Source organism: Gopherus evgoodei, chromosome 10, assembly GCF_007399415.2.
Source record: "Gopherus evgoodei ecotype Sinaloan lineage chromosome 10, rGopEvg1_v1.p, whole genome shotgun sequence".
In the NCBI taxonomy this organism is placed as follows: domain Eukaryota; kingdom Metazoa; phylum Chordata; order Testudines; family Testudinidae; genus Gopherus; species Gopherus evgoodei.
This window is the reverse complement of record NC_044331.1, coordinates 62,608,405-62,631,239: the sequence shown is the minus strand read 5'-3', so window position 1 is coordinate 62,631,239 and position 22,835 is coordinate 62,608,405. Positions and strand designations below refer to the sequence as shown.

At 43.6% G+C, this 22,835-nt stretch overlaps 1 protein-coding gene across 1 annotated transcript in view; it reads left to right on the top strand.

The window, feature by feature from the left end:
- Positions 1 to 15,987: 15,987 nt before the first annotated feature.
- TEKT5 (tektin 5) overlaps positions 15,988 to 22,835 on the top strand; it is a 55,832-nt gene continuing 48,984 nt past the window's right edge. The window contains exons 1-3 of the mRNA XM_030579089.1: positions 15,988 to 16,560; positions 17,414 to 17,497; positions 20,821 to 20,891. Of these exons, the coding sequence (XP_030434949.1) occupies positions 15,988 to 16,560; positions 17,414 to 17,497; positions 20,821 to 20,891 (728 nt within the window). The remainder of the gene's footprint in view (positions 16,561 to 17,413; positions 17,498 to 20,820; positions 20,892 to 22,835) is intronic.

The window sequence follows — 22,835 nt, the reverse complement described above, 5'->3', positions numbered from 1 at the left end:
CAACAGTAAAAAAGCAAAGAACCCTCATATCAGAAGAGTAATTACTTGACATAACAATGTCTCTGAAAGAAAGGGAAAGAGCTATTGAAGATTAGCCTTGTCCACTCCGACTAGGGACAGCTGACATCTCAACACCACCTCATAATCAACTGTTTAAACTAATTGTAAATTGAAAGATAATCGGTCCACATGCAACACATTGCTGAAAAGTCAACTTCTGACTAAGAATTAAAACAGCATCTCACTCCAAACTTTCAGATCTGGACCCTAATTTGTTCTGCTATCTTCTCACTGCTTGCAACATAATAGAGAACCCAACCTTTTGTTAACATTAAAGTAGTCACATTTCTCATTTTCAAGTGATCTGCTTTAATTCCATGCAGGAGGAAAATTATCCTATTTCTATAGATTCTTCCTCTTTGTTCACACAATAGATAGTTTATTTGCACTGAGCAGCCAGCTCAGTTCCCTTCTTTTGCTGATTATCATCCCCATGAGATGACTGTTAGCTCTGAAACACAAACCTACTCTGGGTCTTTGCCATGCTGCTGAAAGTGAAAAATAAAACAGGAGAGCATCTCTTTGCTAACTTTAAGACACCACGGCAGCTTTAACCATGTACTTGCTTCTAGTTATGACACTACCTTAATGTAGTTTTTAAGATATCCTTACAAAAACTAAGATTTTGAGATTTTACATGAGAAATCAGTTTCTAGGTTAGTAATGCAAAAAAGCCCAATAAATAAATATTGTGGAAGTTTCCTGTATGGGAATTAGCATAATCAAAATCTATTATTTGTCAGCTGCTAAATGTTGTTTCATATTAAATCCCTAAATCAAATTTAAGTCTTCTCATTCATTTCAATATGAATGACCATTTTAGTAGATTTTTGTCCCTCCTTTAACAGGAATGTAAAAACTGGCACACTGGACCTGATCAGCAGTCAATCTATTCCAGTATTTCACCTCCATTATTGGCCAGTAAGTACCAGCTGCTTCCGAGAAAGGCACAAGAAATGCCATAATTGCCTACTGCAAGGTAACCTGGCCCCAGGGAAAGTTTCCTCCTAACCTCCAGTAGTTAAAGATTTGTTTGTGTCTTGAAGGGTTTATATCCCTTCCCAGACAGATGCACTTTATTTTGGATGGGATAGAACAACTATGAATATTCTTGTTATCCCGTAAGTGCCCTGCTCTTTTTTGAACCTTGTTCAGCTCTTGGCTTGAATGTCTTGTGGCAATGTGCTTCAAAACGAGTGTTGCATGGGAAAGTATTTCCTTTTACCAGCTTGGCATTCTTCACCTTTCACTTTCACTGAATGCAATATGAGACAGGGTGAAATACAAGTTTGATCTACCTTCTCTGTGCCACTCATTGTTTGTATTTCCATTTGATTAGTCACCTTTAAAGTAAAGATTCTAAGTAGGTTCTGTTACTAGTGGCAATAAGATTAAAACTTGGTTTTGAATAAACAAACACTTTTTTTAGGAACAGCTGATTGCAGAAAACATCAGTTGTGAAACAGTCCAAATTATTGTTTTGAATATTTAAACCAATCATTTTATAATGGGGAGGAGGAACTTTTAGGGATTTGGGGAGCCACCCCCAAGCAGGCCCTGGTTGACCCCTAGCTTCTCCCATTAATTCAGGCACATCTGCCCTGGCCCCTCCCCCTCCCTCTGTCCCCCTGTACCCCAACTCTACCCTGCCCTCCCACTCCCATTCAGCCCCAGCTCAGGGCTAACAGCACACTAGCCCCTGTGCCCCTACCCCACTGTTTCCACCTCCAGCCCTTCTGAACCCTAGTCTAGGTGACCTCCCAGCAGCTCCATGTGCCCCACTCTGTCCGTCACCCCCTCACCTGGCCTTGCAGACAGGGCACTGTGAGAAGGCAGCCACTGCTCCCTCCCTCTCCACAGCTCCTTGCTCCCACCTGGAGCCAGCTGCCCTCTCTACTGGCACCACAGCAGCTTCTAGTGGGCAAAAGGTGCAATTGCAGCACCTCCCACAGAATCTATTTCCTGCGGGGTAGGGGGGAGAGGAATGATTTCTGCACATGCACAGTCATGCAGAATTCCACCAGGGGAAATTCTTAGGTTTTTAAAAATATTCTCAACTGTTTTCTTGAACCACTTTAAGTCACATAATTTTAAAATTGCTGAGCCATTAAGTCTCAAGATTTAATTAGTTAATTGCAAGTACTACTAGCAATCATATTATATTTCTTGCTTTCTTCTCATCATGCCTGACAAGTCAATCTTGTCTCCCATCTTCCCGCAGCATTGTAGTTTTCTTTCAAACATAGATGCCATCAACCCATCTTTACTTCAAAGAGAACATTTCTACATATTTAAGAACTGATTCTAGTCTCAGAAACATAGCATGCATTGTCTTGTGTTTTAGAAATAACTACTGCAACTCCACTTAGTGACATGCAGCCCCTCACACGGCATATCTGGCAATGTGACTAATTTTCTTTGACTGATTTATTCAGCCTGGACTCTTGAAGCACTCTAATAATACCATCTACCAGAAGGTGAGTGCGAAATTCATGGGTCAGTATGCCAATATCACGACTTTCTAACCACTTCCCTGCCCCCAAACCAACTATATGCTGGTTTATTTGGAACTGTTCCATACCCACAAGAAAAAGAAAAAAACTCCGAAGAGGATTTGGATTAAACAAGACCTGAAGAAAGTGCTCTGTGTAGCTCAAAAGTCGTCTCTTTCACAAAGAGTTGGTGCAACTTCGTGGCCTTGTGGGTTATTTATTACAGAATTTGGAAAACACATTTGGCAATACCAAGTGGGAAGCATGATCTTACACCTCTGCAAGAGCAGAGCTTCAGGGGCTCCCAACTACCTGAAAGTTCTAGTGGTTTCATCATACAAATTCAAAACCCTGTCTTTTATACATACTCTACCGAGGCAATCTGAGATCCTTTGGAATGAAGGTGCTACACAGTATAAACACAAACTGATTATGTACACAATTAAGGACATCAAATAAAGTGACATTAGTATGATGGATTTACATGAATTATAAATAAGGCTCCATGTTTGTCACGGAGGTCATGGATTCAGTGACTTTCTGTGACTTCTGCAGAGGCTGGTGTGCCTGGTCTGGAGCTGCCCGAGCAGCTCAGGCAGCCCCATGGTGAGTCGCACTGGCTGCTGTGGGGGCAGTCTCGCCTGCCCCCACCTCCCCAGCAACAGGAGTTTGAGGGGGGGGGCACTGAGGGCTGGGGCAGTGCTTACCTGGGGGTGGGGGGGATCCATGAAAGGGTGACAGGAACTCCCCTCCCTCAGCTCCTAGCTCCACATGCTGCCTCTGCTCACAGGCACTGCCCCTGCAGCTCCCATTGGCCGTGGTTCCCAGCTAATGGGAGCTGTAGAACCAGGGCTTGGGGCGAAGTGGAGACAGTATGTGGAGCTCAGGAACCGAGTAGGGAGCCTGCTCCAGCCCCCTCAAGCCCTGTCCCCCAGAGACCCCCACCCAGTTTTAGTCAAGGGTATATAGTAAAAGTCACGGACAGGTCATGGGCTGTGAATTTTTGTTTACTGCCTGTGACCTGTCCATGACTTTTACTGAAAACACCCATGACTAAAACATAGCTTTAATTATAAATCCTATGCTGTAGAAAGGCAATCTCTACTGCAACAGCGTCAGCCTCACTGCTCTGGAATTACAAGGATGGAATCTCCATTTGGCAACCACTACATAATACTATTTCACACATATATTGTGCAATTACATATGATCACTGACCTCTCTCCTAGTCACAGAACCTCAGACTCTGCTATAGCAACGCAATAAGGGGATCAAAGGGAGCTCCAGGGAATGAAGTCAGGGAGACAAATTGTGGCAGTTGTGTAAGTTCAGAGAATTTTTTGGTATCTTTTACAGTTCAGAGATCAAACTAATCAAATTCAGATTTTTTTTACAATTTTATGGTCAACTCTGACTTCCTGTAAAGTGGGAACTGTTGACGACAGCCATTCTTACTGCTTAGCCTACTGCCATAGTTTCCTCCAAAAAGTCACGCCCCCTGCAATCCAGTGGAAAACTCACAAACCAACCAGAAAGACATTCTAAGCACATGTATTTTGAGTTTCTAAACCCCTTTTTTTAAAGGGACACTAAGTTGCATTTGGGCATGGAGCTAGCATCCACCAGCTCTCAGAGCTTTTTAGCTGTTGAGCACACTCAGTTCTTATGCCAAATGCCACCATTATATCTGCCTTTTAACCAAGTGATGGAAGTTACAAAGTCCATAGCCCAGATGAATGTAGAGCTGTAGAATAGCTGACAACAAATGTTCTATAACAGGTTGGCCAGCTTGTGAGCCAAAACAGGTTGCATATGCAATTACATTTAACTTTCACTGTCCAAGAATTTCACTAAGAGCCTCTCTCTAGATTGAGCATTAATCCTCCAATTTTATTCTTTGTTTGTCTACAAAGCTATATTGTTTAGCCAATAGGGCTATATATCCACCTTAAAAGAGGCACTGAATAACGAAATTATTTGTAGTATTCTTCCAGAAGTTTGAAACCCTGTCTTTGTTTTAATCATTTACAGCTAACAAATTCCCCCTCCCTCCCAGCTCCACCCATATCTCTTAAGAGGCACAAGTGTAACATGATCTTCACACAGTTCTGTTGCTCTTCTTTATATATGGTAACGTCAGCTCTGGGACCTGGGTGTAAGTCATGCTCCCTCTGGTGACCGGTATATAAATTATATAGAAACAATTTCTATATTTGTGTCTGTCGGGGTCGGCAACCTTCCAGAAGTGGTGTGCCGAGTCCTCATTTATTCATTCTAATTTAAGGTTTCGCGTGCCAGTAATACATCTTAATATTTTTAGAAGGTCTCTTTCTATAAGTCTATGATATATAACTAAACTATTGTTGTATGTAAAGTAAACAAGGTTTTTAAAATGTTTAAGAAGCTTCATTTAAAATTCAATTAAAATGCAGAGCCCCCTGGGCCAGTGGCCAGGACCTGGGCAGTGTGAATGCCACTGAAAATCAGCTCATGTGCCGCCTTCGACACGCGTGCCATAGGTTGCCTATCCCTGGTGTATGTATTTTATGTTTCAGTAATAGAGTGGTGTATTTATAAAAAGATTTAGAACCTAGATGGCACTGCCCAAGCATGTCATCTTGAGTATCAGAAATTATTGCACAGACTACCTTCAAACTGATGTAATTAGAATGCAACTGTTAACTGTCAATGGCTGATAGTGAAAGCATATGAATCAAATAAAATGTTAAGCAACTGCATTGTATGGTTGAAAAGAAGATCTAATAACTTTTAGTGTATTTTCTTGGGGAGAAATTACCAATGTTCCAAATTTATAATGTTGCTTATGAAGATTCACCTTGTCAGGCCTCAGCAACCCTAGTTCTACTTGCACAGAGGCAATGTCAGGTAATTTAATTTACATTGAGAAAGTGCAGACTGAACTAACTTATGCAGGAGTATGAAGGCCAAACTGTCCACATAGTCACAGATTTCACTTGCCAAAAGGCAAGCAGCATAAGAAAATATTTCACTTAGTTGTTACATATTATACATTAGACAAATCACCATGCATGTCACAAAATAAAGTCACTTATTTCTAGTTTTTTAAATTTCTTTAACATGCCTGAAACATTGATTATTGTATATGCTAAACAATATTCTGTAGAAACCTGTTTCATATGGGTATCATTTTGGCCACATCAGGGTAAGGGGAAATGAGAACTGATCCAATATGAAGTGATTGTGAAAGATTTGTCTTTCTGAATGAAGTAATACTGCACGCGGAAACTCACAATCATAGGAAAGATTTAAAAGCTATTAATTAAAGAAAAGTTCTTAACTGAAAAACAGAAGCTGGTTTCATAGCATTAACTTCAACCCTATTGAGATAGATTTTAGAAAAAAAGTTCATACAAATAAAATTATATCAGTACTAAGCACATAGCACACATGTTGCAGGTGTTGTTACTGAACCTGTTACTCTATGTGTTGCCCAAAATGTCTCTCTTTGTGCATACTGACAAAGACAACTTTTTACTGTTATCAGTATTGAAGAATCCAGACAGTATTAGAAGAGACAGCTACATTCTTAGGGCTTGTCTACATCAGAAAGTTGCAGCGCTGGTGAGGGAGTTACAGCGCTGCAACTTTGAGAGTGTCCACATCTGCAGGGCATCACCAGCGCTGCAACTCCCTGTTTGCAGCGCTGGCCGTACTCCCGTTTTGTCTCGGGTGTAGAGGATCCAGCGCTGGTGATCCAGCGCTGGTAATGCAATGTAGACACTCACCAGCGCTTTTCTTGACCTCCGTGGAAGGAGGAAGCCTCTGGTAATCAAGCTGGTTTCCTTTCCCGGTTTGCTCTCTCGGTCCCGGAGCCAGCCAGCAAACCGCAGGGAAGGAGACCTGCTTGCTCGGGGTTCCGGGACCGAGAGAGCAAACCGGGAACGCCGCGGTTTGCTCTCTCGGTCCCGGAGCCAGCCAGCAAACCGCGGGGAAGGAGACCTGCTTGCTCGGGGTTCCGGGACCGAGAGAGCAAACCGGGAACGCCGCGGTTTGCTCTCTCGGTCCCGGAACCCCCCTTGAAGCCGCCCAACAGCGCTGCAGTGTGGCCACATCTAACACCACTTGCAGCGCTGGTTGCTGTAAGTGTGGCCACTCTGCAGCGCTGGCCCTATACAGCTGTACTAATACAGCTGTAACAACCAGCGCTGCAAAATTTTAGATGTAGACATGGCCTTAGACTACCTCACGTATCAGCAACACAAATGGCTAAGCTCATATTTAAAAAATATATATATTGTTTATGGTGGCTGAGGAAATAGGAAGCCAAGAAGAGCCGCACACCACATAACTTGAAACTAGGGTTCACATTGAGTGTGTTGACTGTTAAGCTTACAAGTCAGCAAAAGACTCTTAACTGACTGATCATGGAAGCAGGGCCAGCTCTACCATTTTTGCCTCCCCAAGCAAAAAAAAAAAAAAAAAAAAAAAAAGCTGCTGGGACTGCCGCCTGAACTGCGGAAGCCAAAAATAAACAACAACAAAACACACCCAGATTGTGCTGCCTCAAGAATGGACAGAATGCTGCCCCTTAGCATGTGCCACCCCAGCCACATGCTTCCTCCGCTGGTGCTTGGAGCCGGCCCTGTGGGGAAGAATGGCACATGCCATTTTTATAGCTATTTTTGTGATCTTAACTGCACTTGAAACAACCAATGAAATGTTAAGGTTTTTTTAAATTGTGTATGTCAGATTTTTTTTTAAAGATGCATTTTGGTAGCTTTCACTTCTCTGGGGTGGGAAAGACGATATAGGAGTAAAATAAAGCCCCCTTCTTACTCCCAGAACCCCTCAGAACAGACTAACAGGCACATGGGAAGACAACCTCATGCCTGAGATACTTTTACCTGCTCCTCACCATGCCCAGGTGTGTGCAGGATAATGTGTTTTATGGAAGCTTCTCTCACCACCTACACATCCTCGTGCCCCGTGGCAAGTCAAGCCAGACTATGCCCTTTCAGAGATGCAAGCAGCTTCCCTTTCACCTCCAGGATCCCTCGTCAGTGATGCATGTTTCTGTGTGGGAGGGGCGAAGAAGATAGTACACCAAAGACAGAACAGACAGTTAGCAGATGGACTGTAGTTATTTGTATTTATTCCAACAAGATACTTAGATACGGACTATGCTGTCCTACACATTGTGTGTGCCTACACACAAAAATACTGAATCTGTAAGAGACTCATGTGGGGCAGTCATTTGATCTTTTGGGGATTTCAGGGGTGTTTTCCTTCAACCTAACACCAGGTCCAACAGTTTCAGTGCTTGCAGTTTTTGAGGGAATGACAAATATCTTATTTACAAAAGAATTTTAAACACACGAGCAATTCCTCTTATACTAGGAGTAACGATAACAGGAATTCCTCATACAAAAAGGGAAGTCAGTTACGCAGCATTTTCCTTCTTCAGAATTAGGCATTAAAAAGGTGAGGAACAGTTTTTACATCTTCTGGCATAATGAAACTACATCTGTCACGGGGGCAGGGAGCTACATGTAACTTCATTAAACCCCACACTGGTACTGCCATATTGCCCCTTTCTACCTCCCCCACTAGCACTTCCCAAATGCCAGGTTTAGGGGTTTTTTTGTTGTTGTTTTTTGGCAAGAGTCAGGATGTCCAAGACAGAGCTTAAAAAGAGGACTGGCTCAGCCAAAATGGGATATATGGTCACCACCAATTTAAAAAGCAAGTATTTGTTATCCAGTTAATCTCCTCCAAATTAGAGATTCCCTTTGAGTACCAATATCTCTTTGATGGAGCGGGATGAAACCCCCATTCTTGGTAAGACTCTCTAAGACAGGGGTGGGCAAACTTTTTGGCCTGAGGGCCACACTGGAGTATGGAAATTGTATGGTGGGTCATGAATGCTCATGAAATTAGGGGTAGGGGAGAGGGTGATGGCTCTGGCTGGGGGTGTGGGCTTTTGGGTAGGGCCAGAAATGAGGAGTTCAGGATGTGAGAGGGAGCTCCAGGTTGGGGTGTGGACGGGGGTGTGTGAAGGCTCTGGGGTGAGACTGGGGATGAGGGGTTTGGGGTGCAGGAGGGTGCTTCAGGCTTGGACTGAGGAGTTCAGAGGGTGGAAGGGGGATCAGGGCTGGGGCAGGGGGTTGGGGTACAGGGGAGGGGTGTGAGGGCTCTGGCTGAGGGTGTGGGATCTAGGGTGGGGCCAGGGATGAGAGGTTTGCGGTGCAGGAGGGTGCTTCAGGCTGGGACCAATGTGTTCAGAGGGCAGAAGGGGGATCAGGGCTGTGGCAGGGGATTGGGGCTCAGGGTGGGGGGTTCTCAGGGGTGCAGGCTCTGGGTGGCGCTTACCGCAAGAAGCTCCCAGAAGCATGTCCCCTCTCTATCTCTGAGGCATGGCCAGGTGGTTCTGCACAGTACCCTGTCTGCAGGTGCCACCTCTGCAGCTCTCATGGATGTGTCCCGTGGGCCGTAGTTTGCCTACCCCCACGCTAAGAAATCAGAAAGTCAAAGATAGGACATTACTGGACAATGCTGGAAACATTACTAACATGCTTTTCCTCTCCTTCCTGGTCAGTTCCTTTCTGGGGCCAGGGCTGGCTTGAGGCTCAGATAGGCAACAGGGCCAAACTGAAGGTGACACTGTTGACAGAAGGCACAGCCTCCCTTTTTCAGTCTCATGCTTGGGTTAGGGATCTAAGCCAAAATTCAGAGGAGAGTCACCTACCAGCAGTCATATGCTCAAGGGGCTAATAAAGATGTGAGGGTTAGTAGATTCACTGATGTATACATGAGTCACCAGTGCAGGAGCTCTTCTAAACTGACTGTGATGGGTAAGGGAAACGGCACACCGTTCTCTGCTTTAAAGTACCACTATGGCAAGAGCTAGTCCTGCTATACGTATACATTATCATTCTTCCACTTTCGACTACTTTATTTCTATATTACATTAGTACCTAAAAGAAGCTTTAGCCAATTCAAGGGCACATGAGGTTATATATTCAGCAAACATATGGTGAACAACATTCCCTGCTTTCTCTCAGGTGTTTCTTTCTTCTGTCTTTAATGTGTTGGCTGGTTTATTTGCTTCAGCGCCACACTTTATGGGCAACTAATAGCTGAAAGCCTGTGCTGTAAGAACCGTGGCAGTTGATCTAAGTAATCCACCATCTGTGCAGTCTCCCTCACAGGGTCAGCTCCAGGCACCAGCCCAGAAAGCAGGTGCTTGGGGTGGCCAAGGGGAGCGGGCAGCATATCTGGCTCTTTGGCGGCAATTTGGCAGCAGGTCCTTTGCTCTGAGAGGGACCGAGGGACCCACCGCCAAATTGCCACTGAAGAAGAAAGCAGCACGGTGGAACTGCCACTGATCATGGCTTTTTTGTTTTTTTTTTCCCTTCCTCCACTTGGGGCAGCAAAAACCCTGGAGCTGGCCCTGCTCCTTCATACACCCAATGCAATTGTTGCATGAAAGTTATCTGTATAGGAAGGGTGGTGATTGGTTAAGTTACCTCTGAGATCACAATGGTCTAGAACTCTTGGCATGGCATAAATGCAAGCCTTTCTGCCACACAAGTGTAGTTCATAAATGGCTGAGAACTAAAAAATTGGCTGGTAACAGACCACAGATCCCACTGACGATTAAATGTGGTGATAGTCTGATAAACCAGCTCTCAACCATTTTTGTAGCTATTTCCATCGCTTCACACTGCCTCAACAGATATTACAGGCTTCAGAGTGACAATTCTGGATTCTTATTATATGGATAGATTTTTAATCTAGCCAATGAGCTGGAAAAATGTGTGGTGTTCAGTCTCCCTTAACCTATTTCCTTCCAAGTCCCTGATTTTTATACTGACATCTGGAAATGCAATCCCAACGGTGCCTGGAGACAGTTCTCATAAAACAAACTGAAACATTAACACCCCCACCCAAAAAAAATAATTGCTGCATGTGAAAGAGACAGGCTGCAGCAGTGACTACAATTTGACAATGTTACATTGTACCTTATCCATATCAGTCACTTGCTTTTCAGTAACCTCATTTAAAACCAAAACCAACCCCTAAAATCATAGGGTTGGAGAAACTATGTACATACCGAGCCACATAAAAATTGCTCACTCATATTTTTACAGAGCAAGGCTGATTAAATGAGAAATGAACATTCACATCAGCGTGAGAGCTGATGCCAGTGCATCTAGCCAAAGCACATCCAAAGGAAGAAGGGAAATTGCTGATCTCAACCACAGAAGTCTTGACATCAGTTTTAAAAATAGTTAGAAATAGTAAATATTGTCAAACATCTTGAAGGTTCTTAAATAGGAAGGACCAGATTGTGCTTCCAACATTCACACATAGGGGGCACCTTCTGTATACATATCTTCTGTTCTGTGTTTGAAATTAACAATCTGATATTGTCAAATAACAGGCTCAGATATAATTATTTAATCAAAGATTACCAGTCAGATTAGTACAGCACTATATGGAAAGAATAGATACATTAACACCCTTAGCATAAGGTAAAGAATCAGCTTCTATTTCTTCCTACTCTGTCTCTGGTAGGATGGTGGCCGTCTGTACTCCCCACTGTAACTTCTGAACCTGATCTCTTTTACAGGGAGATGAGACAAAAAAATTAAAATGATCTAAGACTTATTTCTAAATTCCTTTACCTGCCTGACACTTTGGGTTTTGGCAACTAGTGTTTGTAATGTGTCACGTGATCAAACTTCCTACTTCACCAATCTGGATAGCACTACTGTATAGTGCTAAAAGAGTCATTTCCTCACTATGGATGTTCAAAGATTTTCAACTTTAGTTTATTTAGTTAATAACTGTCAGATACCATAAGGGACTTTTCAGAGCACAGGACATATCCATGCCAATTATTGGTAATGGAGAAATAGGAATTTGAGGAGGTCATGCCTTGCATTCTATTTGGTTGTCTTTGGCAACCCTATAAACATGCCAGTTCTAAGAAGATAGTGTTGGAATTTCAAGGGAAAGTTTCTTCATTTAGTCCAAATGGGACTGGATGAACCATGAATGCACATCTGTAGTGAGAGAGTCTGCTACTAATCTGTCATTACCACTTTTACACTGATTTATTTCTGAATTGTACTGTAACATGTTACCTTTGGGAGATTATTTTGTTTACTGTGAAACTTCCTTTACTTTCTAAATTCCTATGCTATCTTTGTGATATCTATGCATGGATTTATTTACAAATAAAACTGCTTTACCAAAGTTACTTTGAGTGAAGAAAGGTAAAAAGCCTTTGAATATTGGAATTGTTTGTTAGCCTACTGATGCATTCTGAACATTCAAGGGCAACTATCCATACAGGCAAGCCTACTGAAATCAAGAAGAACTACTGTTGGCAGTTGAACTACTCACATGCAGTATAGGGAATGGAAGCATAGGTCTCTAGCAGATGAGCTAAATAGGAATTGTCACTAGTTGTCAGTAGCGTTTGTTTTTAAACTGTAAAAAACATTGTTTAGAAAGAGTCTTACTAAAGTAATCAATGAAACGAAAAACAGTGAGTGCTACTATAATCCTGACACACTTCACCCCATCACTGTGTCTGCATACAAAGCAGAGAACCCAAAAGCTAAAAGTAGTGCAACTTTTAAACTCTGTAGGCCAGCCATTAGTGGGTGACATATTCAGAAAGTTGAGCCAGCCTACCCAATAAAGGGGTGGGGTATATATATAGATTATCTGTCATGTTATACTGGCCCACTAAATAGCATTTATTACCTTTTGGCTTTGAAAAAGAAAGTTTGATACATGAGAGCTCATGTATTACTCAGTATAGACAATAAAATGGCATTGCTATTGTTCACAGAAGGTCTGAACACATTTTTCTCCTCTCTGACTAGCAGATAACAGTTGCCTTCCAATGAATTTCATTAGGCAAGTCCCATTTTCAGTATTATTCCTCCTTCACTTGAGTGTTGGCACTAGGGGGCTACTACCCCTGAATGGATCTTTAATGGCTTCCAGTGGAGCAGATTACTGTCATATCAGTGAAAAAAGTCCACAGTAATTAACTTGCATACACTGTAGTTTATTTGAGAAGGAATTACACAAGCAGTAAAGGGTTACATTAAGCACATAACTCCTATGTTAGACATTAAGGAATGATACATTAAGAGCTATACATTCCTCTTAGTGAGCCTCTCTTTCACAAACATACACAAACAGGCCCTGTGCTAGCCTCTCACAGTTCCTGCTTGGCAAACAGGGAAGGTGGTTACCCATTCTATGGGTAACTTCTTCTCTCCAGATCTGGTCTCCTCAGCCCTCTGGTCTGTCTCAGATTTCCTCGAGGCAAGGCCTTGGCTGCCTGGAAACCCCTCTGGCTCAGTCCTACTCAAGCCCACAGAGCAGAGTTTTGGCTACTTTGTCCAGCTTCTTCAAGCATTAATTAAGGAATCCCCCAACAGTAATTTAATTTGCTTGATATTTATATTCTTTTCCCTCAAAGGATTCATATGCCTTCAAATAGCATAACTCAAATTGACGTAGCTTAGATCTACTTACCGTGGGGTCCACACTACACGATGTCGACAGGAGACGCTCTCCTGTGGACTCCCCTTACTCTTCTCGATCTGGTGGACTACAGGAATCAACGGGGGAGAGATCTGCGGTCAATTTAGCGGGTCTTCACTAGACCCACTAAATCGACTGCTGATGCATCAATCGCTGCTCGTCGGTAAGGGTAGACAAGCCCTCAGATACCCAACACCGGAGCCTGTTGCACTGCTGCTAGACTGAAAGGCCAATTCCACAATATGTTCGTTTTACATTAGGAATATTTCAGTTAACACTTTGGATAGAGGAAACATTTCCAGCTGGTCTGATCCTGGCAAAGTGTTATATAGATAAGTTTGGAAGGATTTTACCATACGCACTCAAATCAATGAAAAATAGTTCCATCGATATCAAAATTTACATACAGGAAAATAAGAAAAATGCTGCTTGAGAACTTAAGAGTTTGATTTAAGGATATTTGCTTTATATACTTTGACATGTAAGGTTGACAATTTGTGTTTTAACAGTTTTAAAGCTTTAGCATCTCCTGTCAATTATTGTCTGGTCGCCCCATAATTTTCTGCAACTGTGAAAGTTTAATATCAGTAAAAATCAGAAAAATGCTTGAAAATAAATCTCAATACCCATCAAAATTATAAAAAAATCAAAATCAAAATCTGCCAAACCTATATATAGAGAACAGCATGCATCTGTCAATGTTGGCAGCTTAGGTTTCCCAGCTCAGAGTCAAATTGATCTTTATAGGAAAAAAAAATTAAACATAACATTGCAAATTATGTCCTGCCAAACACAAGCATTTTCCACTTAACATTTGCTGACTTAAAAACAAAACAAAACAATTCAATCAAAACCCAAACAATTCAATCAAAATAAACAGGCTTTCTAAACAGCTCTTGATTTGCTAATAAGAGGCACACTAGAAGGAAACCTCTTAAAATATTAACATTAAACTTCTTCAGTAGAGTTTGGTGTCTACACTATCATCAATAGACATTCTTCCCTTCTATATTTTTTCCTTTCAGATATACCCACAACAGGAATATGCTTATTGCCATATGATAATTACATGTTTTCTGCATTTATTGCTATTTAATTATCTGGCCAGTTGTTCTGCTTATATGGAAAACCAAAATAAAAAGGGTGGAGGTAATGTTCAAGCACGTTCAAAGGTCTAGATTGAAGTGGAAACAAAGTGAAAGATGAATTAAATATCTGGGAAGTTTATGCATTGCCTTCCATATGAAAAACTTGGCTTCATGTTAAACTCCAGTTCAGCAAGATATGTAAATACATGCCTAGCTTCAAACATCTGATTAGTCCCACTGAAATCAGTGGGACTTTTTATGAGTTAGGCATGTGCTCAAATACATTTCTGAACAGGGCCTTAGCCCAGTTCAAAAAGTAAACAGCAGGCCCAGGTTATCTTCTCTGCTTCTGAGAGATCATTTAGAGGCTATCCTCTGGGGAACACCAGGGAAGGAGTGTGTCACAGAACCCTGGGGAAGGAGTGTGCCACAGAACCGTCCCTCTCTTGGGACATTAGGAGCTCCTTCACGGGTGCATCTTGGCCGGGAATAGGCTTTGAAGTGTTTGGCTGGGATTGAAGTCAGTGATGGATTCTGACAGCAATCTTGCAATCAATGATGCACATGAATAACTTTACACCAATGAGTAGCTGGGAGTTCATTGGGGTAGTCCTAGGAGTGAAGTTACTTCTATGCACAAGCTTTTGCAGAATCAGGCTCTCTCTGCTTAACAAGCCCAATCCAACTTCCAGTGAAGTTGATGTAGCTTCATTCCCTGGGTTTAGCATGCTAACACAATGCTGCTGAATGTGTTCCTAACACTGCAGGGAAATTACATTAAGAAGTATCTTTAAAAATAAAAAAAAACCCAAACCCAACCTCCATCTCTCCTAATTTTGAGCCCAAATTAACTGACAGTGTCTCTCTAGTTTTCCCAGAGAGGAATGTGCCACAGTGTAACTAATGCTCATGTTCAGTGTATTTCCCCAAATAGAAAATTAAACAGTTTCATATGCTGCAGACAAAAAGCTAAGAGGGTCATTGTCTAGAATTGAACACCTACAGTTTTGAAACCAATCTGCAGCAATTTAAGGAATATTGTTTGAGAGAAATATTATTTCTATTGAAACAAATGATTTATCTGCAAAATTCCTTGTATGAGGATGAGCCTCATGGAGGTCTCAAAGCAGTGGATTTAAGAAAGACCAAGATGTAAGACAGAGGACAAAATATAGAGAGGAGAAATGGGAAAAATGCATTTCCAGTATGGGATTTTAGTAAATATTTGTAAATGAGAGGGAATAAGACAGTTAAAAGGAGGCATGAGAGAGTGCTCTCCACCTTACAAAAAAACCCTCATGTAAATACACAAACAGAGGCAAAGCCTGAGATTTTTACTCAGTTTTACTTTATCCACACTCAGCCAGTTCTCTAAGTCATTTGTACAGATAACATACAGTTACTTGTCTGGGGGTGACTATGCCAAAGGCAGTGTTAAGCCTTTAAGCATGGCTGGCGTGAGCCAGATGTTCCCAGGAACCTGAGCACACATCTGCACTGGGAGCTTATGCAGTTAATAACAATCCTCTGCAGTCTTTCAAAGCAACCTGCTTCCTCAGTGCAGTTGGTTTGTTTGTTTAATAAAGCCAACCTGAGCATGCTTAAGGATCCTTTGTGGATAATGATGTCCTCAGCAGGCTTTATGACAACATCGCCGAGTCACAGAGGATAAAGCAATAAAAGCAGCACTGGCCAGGAGATACAACCATTCCTCTTTGGGCTTTGAAGCTACACAGGCTGCAGTGTTTGGGTTACAAATAAAGTAAGGGTGGGTGTATGAGGTAAGGAGCAGGATGGAGTTCCTTGGAACCACTCAGACAGCCAGCTACTGTGGCCCCAAAAAGAGCTACTTATTCCCTGAGCCAGTCTCCACCAGCACTACTCAGGACAGTTACCAATCTTACTACCTGCCAGGTTATCGCTACCTCAACTCATGGAGACCCAGCCTGTTTTACAGAGTATCTGCAGTCCCCACCAACTCAGGTGAGCAGGGGAGTATGCGAATCTCTGCCCCTTTACGGCCACCCACTATACTGCCCTCAGTGCGGTCTGCTTTATATGCTCGCTACTCCCCCCATGACTGGTACCAGGCAAACACGGTTCAATACAAAGGATCGGAGTCCTGCCGGCACTGGGCTGGCCGGATGAATGCTGATTCTTTGCGACTGATGCAAGACAAAAACCAGCTGACCCAGCAGACACAGGACAGCACTGGAAGAAGCCTAGGACAGAGACTCTCTGACATCGATTTTTGGAGGTCGGAGCTGACCTATGAGCTAGAGCGTCTACTGACGGAGACTCGTGCCCTGGAAACAGCCAAGAGGCGGCTGGAGTGTGCTGCTGATGAGGCACAAAGGCCACTGAAGGTAGGTCAGAGGTAGCTACTGTTCTCTAAACCGCTTTGGGGAACAGGCAAAGCAAATGGATAGAGTTCTAGCTTAATACTGAATGTATTAGTATGTCTAAGGGTACGTCTATACTACCTGCGATCTGGTGGGTAGTAATCGATCTATCAGGGATCGACTTACCACGTCTCGTCTAGATGAGATAAATCGATCCACGAATCGATGCCCGTACTCCACCTCGGCAGGAGGAGTAAGCAGAGTTAACAGGGGAACCGTGGCAGTCGACTTGCCACCGTAAGGACAGCCAGGATACTTCAACTTGCATATCTGAAGTTACATATCTTAGTTTGATCCCCCCTCCTAGTGTAGACCAGCCCGAAGCCTAGCTCTTATTTTTACCAAAACACAGCCCTAGAGATTGCATTTTGAAGATCTGAGATGAAAGTTAATTCCAACAGAAAAATTGCATTAACATGGATTTAAGTTTTGCTGTTTAGGAATGGATGTCAGCAAACACTAAAAACATCAGAAGTCTTGAGTTTGAGTTTATAAAACTTGTAGAATATTATCTATGAAAATTATTTCTATCACAGAAACTTGAATGCAAGTACAAATACAAAAATCAAAATTCAGGAGCATGTCCTGCAGCTTGCCCTTAGAAAGCAAACATCAACAGAGATAAGCATAAATCATAGACATGCATCCGTTATATACAATGAAACCACCCCAAAGTATCAAGTACAATTCTGTTCCATCTCTGTTAGAAGGCCACCTCTTACCAATTTGTTCAATGGTCCCTTGACAAGTAAATTGAAGTTCCTTTGTATAGTGCAATACTGAATTTGATGTAAATTTTCTTCTGGTTTGCTTGCAGGTAGCTTTGGAATGCTTATATAACCGTGAGAAACGGATGGGGATTGACCTAGTACATGATGACGTGGAAAAGAACCTCATATGGGTATGATGAGACTTGTTATTTAATAAATTAATCTGTCAAAAATAGCTAATAATCAAAGCAGGTGGTTTTTATTTGGACAAAAACCACAAACTCTCTGGAATTCAGTTGCAAGGCTGAAGAGAAGGCGGAAAACACATCAAGTTAAGGAACCCCTAGTAATTTTGAGAAATTAATCATGAATATGATTGTTACCTTTTGGACATGACGGGTAAGGTGTCAAAGCTTTAGACACTACATCACATAAATTCTGTTCTAGTGTCTCGCCATATAATTGAATATCCAGTCCAATCTATCCTGTGGGAAGTTAGTCAACAGGGAGAGACAGGGATAAATGCTATAGGGGAGGGAGCTAAGTCAGTTTATGTGAATGCAGTAGGAGTCATGGAAGAGGGGAAGCTGGAGTGGAAGGATGAAAGCATACCCCTTCTTCCTCACCCCAATAGCCAGGAAAGAAAGCTTCATTCTGGTGGTTCCTCCAATCACTGCTCTGGAGCTATCTTTGGACTTCATCTGTGTAGTCACCTGTAAGGTAGTGTACTCACCACCCATCTTGTCCTCTTGTGTCAGGGTGCAATGTTGCAAGCAGCCCTTGTCTCCAGCACCTTCTGCAGGCCATCTGCCTCTCACCAGGTGCTCCATAGCTTGGCCCTCCAGCCAAGTCACGTAAAGTTCTGCTATCTTCCAGGGTTCCAATTTGAAAATTCACAAAAATTCCCAATACAAAAGAGTCTTCAGCCCCCTCTTGGACTATTCGTCAGCCCATCCTTCAGGGTCAGGCTTCAGTCTCAACCTGGACTCAACATTCCTTCTACTCGGCTTGCATGCCTCTTCCTCAAGAGTGGCAGGGGAGCCCAGGCTCCCTCTTTACTCCGGGTTCCAACTCAGGGACCCCTATATTAAGCAGCTAGGTCTGCTGCTTCATACATACTGCTGTTTTCCTGGGCCACTTCTTCCCTCCAACTTCCATTGTGCTGCTTCCCTGCAGCTTGTGCTTAACACTGCCTCCCTTTGGGTCTCAGGCCTCTAGCTTCTCCCTAGGTCCTTACAGGTTTTCTTTTCTCTTTTCCTTTCCTGCCCTTTAGGGGATGATTCACACTTTGTGGATTTCTCTCTACAGAAGATTTTGTTTCTCCCTTGTAGCTACCCACCTGACCGTAAGGCCCAGGAATCTAATGATCCTATCCTAGCTCTGGACCCTCAATCAATGAGTCACAGGTGTTCTATTTGGCACTTAGTGCCATCAAGCCCCCTTACACTCCTTGCTTGGCTAATTGACTCATCTGGAAAAAAAACTAGCTGCTCCTGAGGGTATGGCTACATAAACCATAGAGTGTGTGATTCATAGACTATCAGGGTTGGAAGGAACCTCAGGAGGTCATCTAGTCCAACCCCCTGCTCAAAGCAGGACCAATCCCCAGACACATTTTTTACCCCAGTTCTTTAAATGGCCCCTTCACAGTTCTTTAAATGGCCCCTTCAAGGATTGAACTCACAACCCATGCTGAAGCCCATGCTGCTCTGGTTTCATTGTATCAGTACATGAGATAGCTAGATTAAAGCTAGCCGAGGTATGTCTACCTAGGCTGCAATTACGCTCCCTGATTACAGCGCAGACCTACCTTTAGTGGATGGTGGGCAGCGTCAGAGATGGAATTCAGGGTAAAAAAAGTTAAAAATCACCTTATTGGCAAGGGTTCTTAAGAAAGTACTGGAATTGTTTTTACAGCATTTGGAGGCATGTTTAAATCTGAGGAAGGGTGATTAATTAAACTCTTTGGAGCAGGGACAGTCTTTTTGTCCTGTTTGTACCGTACCTACCACAATAGGGTCCTGGTCAATGACTAGGATTCCTAGGCACTTCAGTAACACTACTACTACTAATACAGTCATGTGCTCTTTTAAATTCAAACTGGCCCCATATGTATTTTCCTGTTGGTAGCCTTTGGACCTAAAGAAACCAGTCTTAGGAGTTTGCAGTGTGAATACAACTGTCATTTTGTTCAAAGGCTATGCCATTGTGCTATCACTGTAAGACAGAAGGTGGTCTACTAAGAGGTGCTCTTGATGTTTTAGCATCTGCAAACATGAACATGTGTGTTCTTAGAGACTCACATTGCCTCTAAGTTTCTAGGCTTGTCATTGCAGAGGTTTGGGCCAGAGTTAAAGTTGTTCAGGCGACTGACTGCGTTTTCTTATTTTTGTATCATTTCTTATATTTTTTTTAAACTGGGGACCTTGATTTTGAATTTCCAGCTTTGCAACATTTATGATTTTACACCCTTAAGTCCAGGTTTGGATGATCAGACTTAGTGTCTACCCAACATCAAGGGAAAGTTTCTCCCTAAATGACTTACTGTCAACCACAGAAGAGATTTAAAGGGGCCACATCATTAAAGTCCAAATCCAGAACACTTAATTATGAGAGTTGCCTGGTAGCAGCAAAGGCAATATGGTAGTAAAGACTCATTACTTAATATCAGAGAAGCTCAGGTCTAGAAGCTGCTATCTTCCAAAATCACACTGAACAAATACTTTTTTTTTTTAAATTTAAGGTGTCTTAAAGACTCCTGAAACCACTTCAGAAAATATGTTCAGAGTTTTGTAAACTCGTGTATATAAAACTATATCTTATAAGCTAGGTATGAAGGATACAATGGATTGAAGAAGGGAAGCAGCGAGGCAGTACAAAGGCAAAATTAACGTTGTTTGGGAGACCATAATTACGGTCTTTACATGGTTTCCAATATGGTGTGTTTGAGTTTGGTTTTATGAAGACAGGTGAACTTCAACTTTGAAGCTCTTGGCTCATATTAGTCCTTCTGAAGAAAACTATAATAGTATTCATAAAGAGTTTTCCCTTGAAACAAGATTTTTCTCAAACTAAACTCCAAGATAACACAATTTTTTCCCTCAGGGAATGTGAGTGAGAAATTAAGGAATGTGGGTTAATGGTTTAAGCCTCAGGTCTGAAATGTCTCTAGCATGCCTAAGTCAAGCAGAATTTGACCCTATATTTGTTAGGGTGGTCCTATCTACTAATGTGCTTGATATTACATAACAAGCCATAAACACTAATTGTGTCAGTGTTAAGGCACAGCTTTATTGCCCAGAGGAAGAGAATACGAAATCAAATGCTCCCTGTTTTGATTCGTGCACAGTATATCATATCTCAGTACTGACAAAGGACATTCTCAGCTTCCCTCAGGGCAGTTAGATACGTGACGAGTATGTATGTAATCTGCAGAATAGTAAAGTTTATTTTATATACACTGAAGCAAATTAATGTAATCACAGTATTAACAGTTGGACATTTTTCCTTATAGGAGGTTGACTTGTTCAAGTCTTGTCAAGAAAGAATGAGAAAACTTGCAGAAAGAATTGATCAACAGTTGGGGTAAGTGTTTGCATTTAAACCCCATCTAAAAGAAAGGGGAACTGAAACTAGTTTCCTTGGGAAAGGTAAATAATTCTAGAATAAATAATATCTGATTTGATAAGTCTGATTACATTCACTTCCTTCAACTACTCAATAATGATTTGGACAAAAAGATTCATGTCTCTATTCTCTCCTAGCTAGGTGCAAAACTGCCATTAGTATAACTGGAAGCAGGCACACATCAAAGGGAGATGATTATACATGATGGTTAGGCCACATGGGAAAGATATATATAAATAGATTTTATAATTACTGTTCTTGTCAATGGTACAGTTATATAAGTCAAGCTGAGGTGCATTTCTGCCACTCATTATTGCAACACCTAAAATAATTTTGTATTTAATACTGACTAAATAAAAGTCAAGTTTATATTTTGGTAGCATGAATTCTACTCACTTTCATTGGCTGTGATTGCGAAGTTAACTTTTATACAGTTTTATGACTGTAAGGAGGCGCCCTGGCTCCCCGCCGCGCGTGAGAGGGACGAGCCAGAGCAGGTGCCTCAGTGGGCGGAGTCAGCACTGCCTGTCCCCGCCCCCCGGAAGTCAAGGGGCGGGACAGGAAGTATAAAAGCCCGGCCCCAGCGCTCAGTTGGAGGCAGGCTGCCGGAGAGGACAGATGCTGGTGCCCGGGCTCCCGCCGGGCCCAGCCTGCCCCGCGCCCACTACCCAGAGGAGCGCTGGCCGGACCTGCCCCGCGCCCACTACCCAGAGGAGCGCTGGCCGGACCTGCCCCGCGCCCACTACCCAGAGGAACGCTGGCCGGACCTGCCCCGCGCCCACTACCCAGAGGAGCGCTGGCCGGACCTGCCCCGCGCCCACTACCCAGAGGAGCGCTGGCCGGACCTGCCCCGCGCCCACTACCCAGAGGAGCGCTGGCCGGACCTGCCCCGCGCCCACTACCCAGAGGAGCGCTGGCCGGACCTGCCCCGCGCCCACTACCCAGAGGAGCGCTGGCCGGACCTGCCCCGCGCCCGATATCCAAAGGAGCACTGGCTGGACTTGCCTCAGACCCGGTACCAGGAGGAACGTCGGCCTGACCTGCTGTGTGCCTGCTGTGTGCCCGAGGTGTGGCCTGAGCTTCTCCACGACCGGTACCCGGAGGAGCCCATGGTCTGGGACCCCCCAGACGACGCTGGCAAGCACCAGGTACCCAGAGAGGGGGAGGTTGGAAGTGGCCCGGGGATAGCCGACCCTGGTTTGGCTCCTGAAGAGCCCGAACCCATGTCAGTGTGTTGCGGCCAGGATCCCCACTGACCGCAGCGGGTCTTGACCGCTGCTAGGGCCCCAGGCTGTAACGCAGTGGAGTGGGAGGGCCTGCGTTCCCCCTCCCACTCGTAACCAGATGGCAGACTCCCCCTCTTCCCGCCTATTGCCACTGCTCTGCCTTGATCCAGAGGGCCAGAGCTAACTAGACTTGTGTTTGGTGCCCCGCTCGAACCAAGGGCTGGGCCCCTTTGACTCTGCCACTGCTCTGCCCTGATCCAGGGGGCCAGAGCTAACTAGAACTTTTACTGCCCCGCCCTGCCAAGGGCCTGAGCTGATACTGTGTTTGCTCAGCCCCTGCTAGAGGCTAGAGGCCTGGGCTTATTTACTTTGAGAGCCCCGCCCCCAGCCAGAGGGCCGGGGCTCTACCTTGTTTGCAGACACTATACCCCCCTCAGCACCTGCAGAGGGGCTAAGCCTACCCAGACTGCGGGTGCTAGGAGGTGCCCTGGCTCCCCGCCGCGCCTGAGAGGGACGAGCCCCGACACGACCAGCTTACAATGACCCAATATGGAAGATACAGATTATAATGTTTCAGTTGAAAAGTATTGACAGAAGATATATTGCTGAGTTTAAATGCCAAGGTACTAGCAAATCTCTTACTACTGAGAAAAACAGGGTCTTGATCTTTCCCACT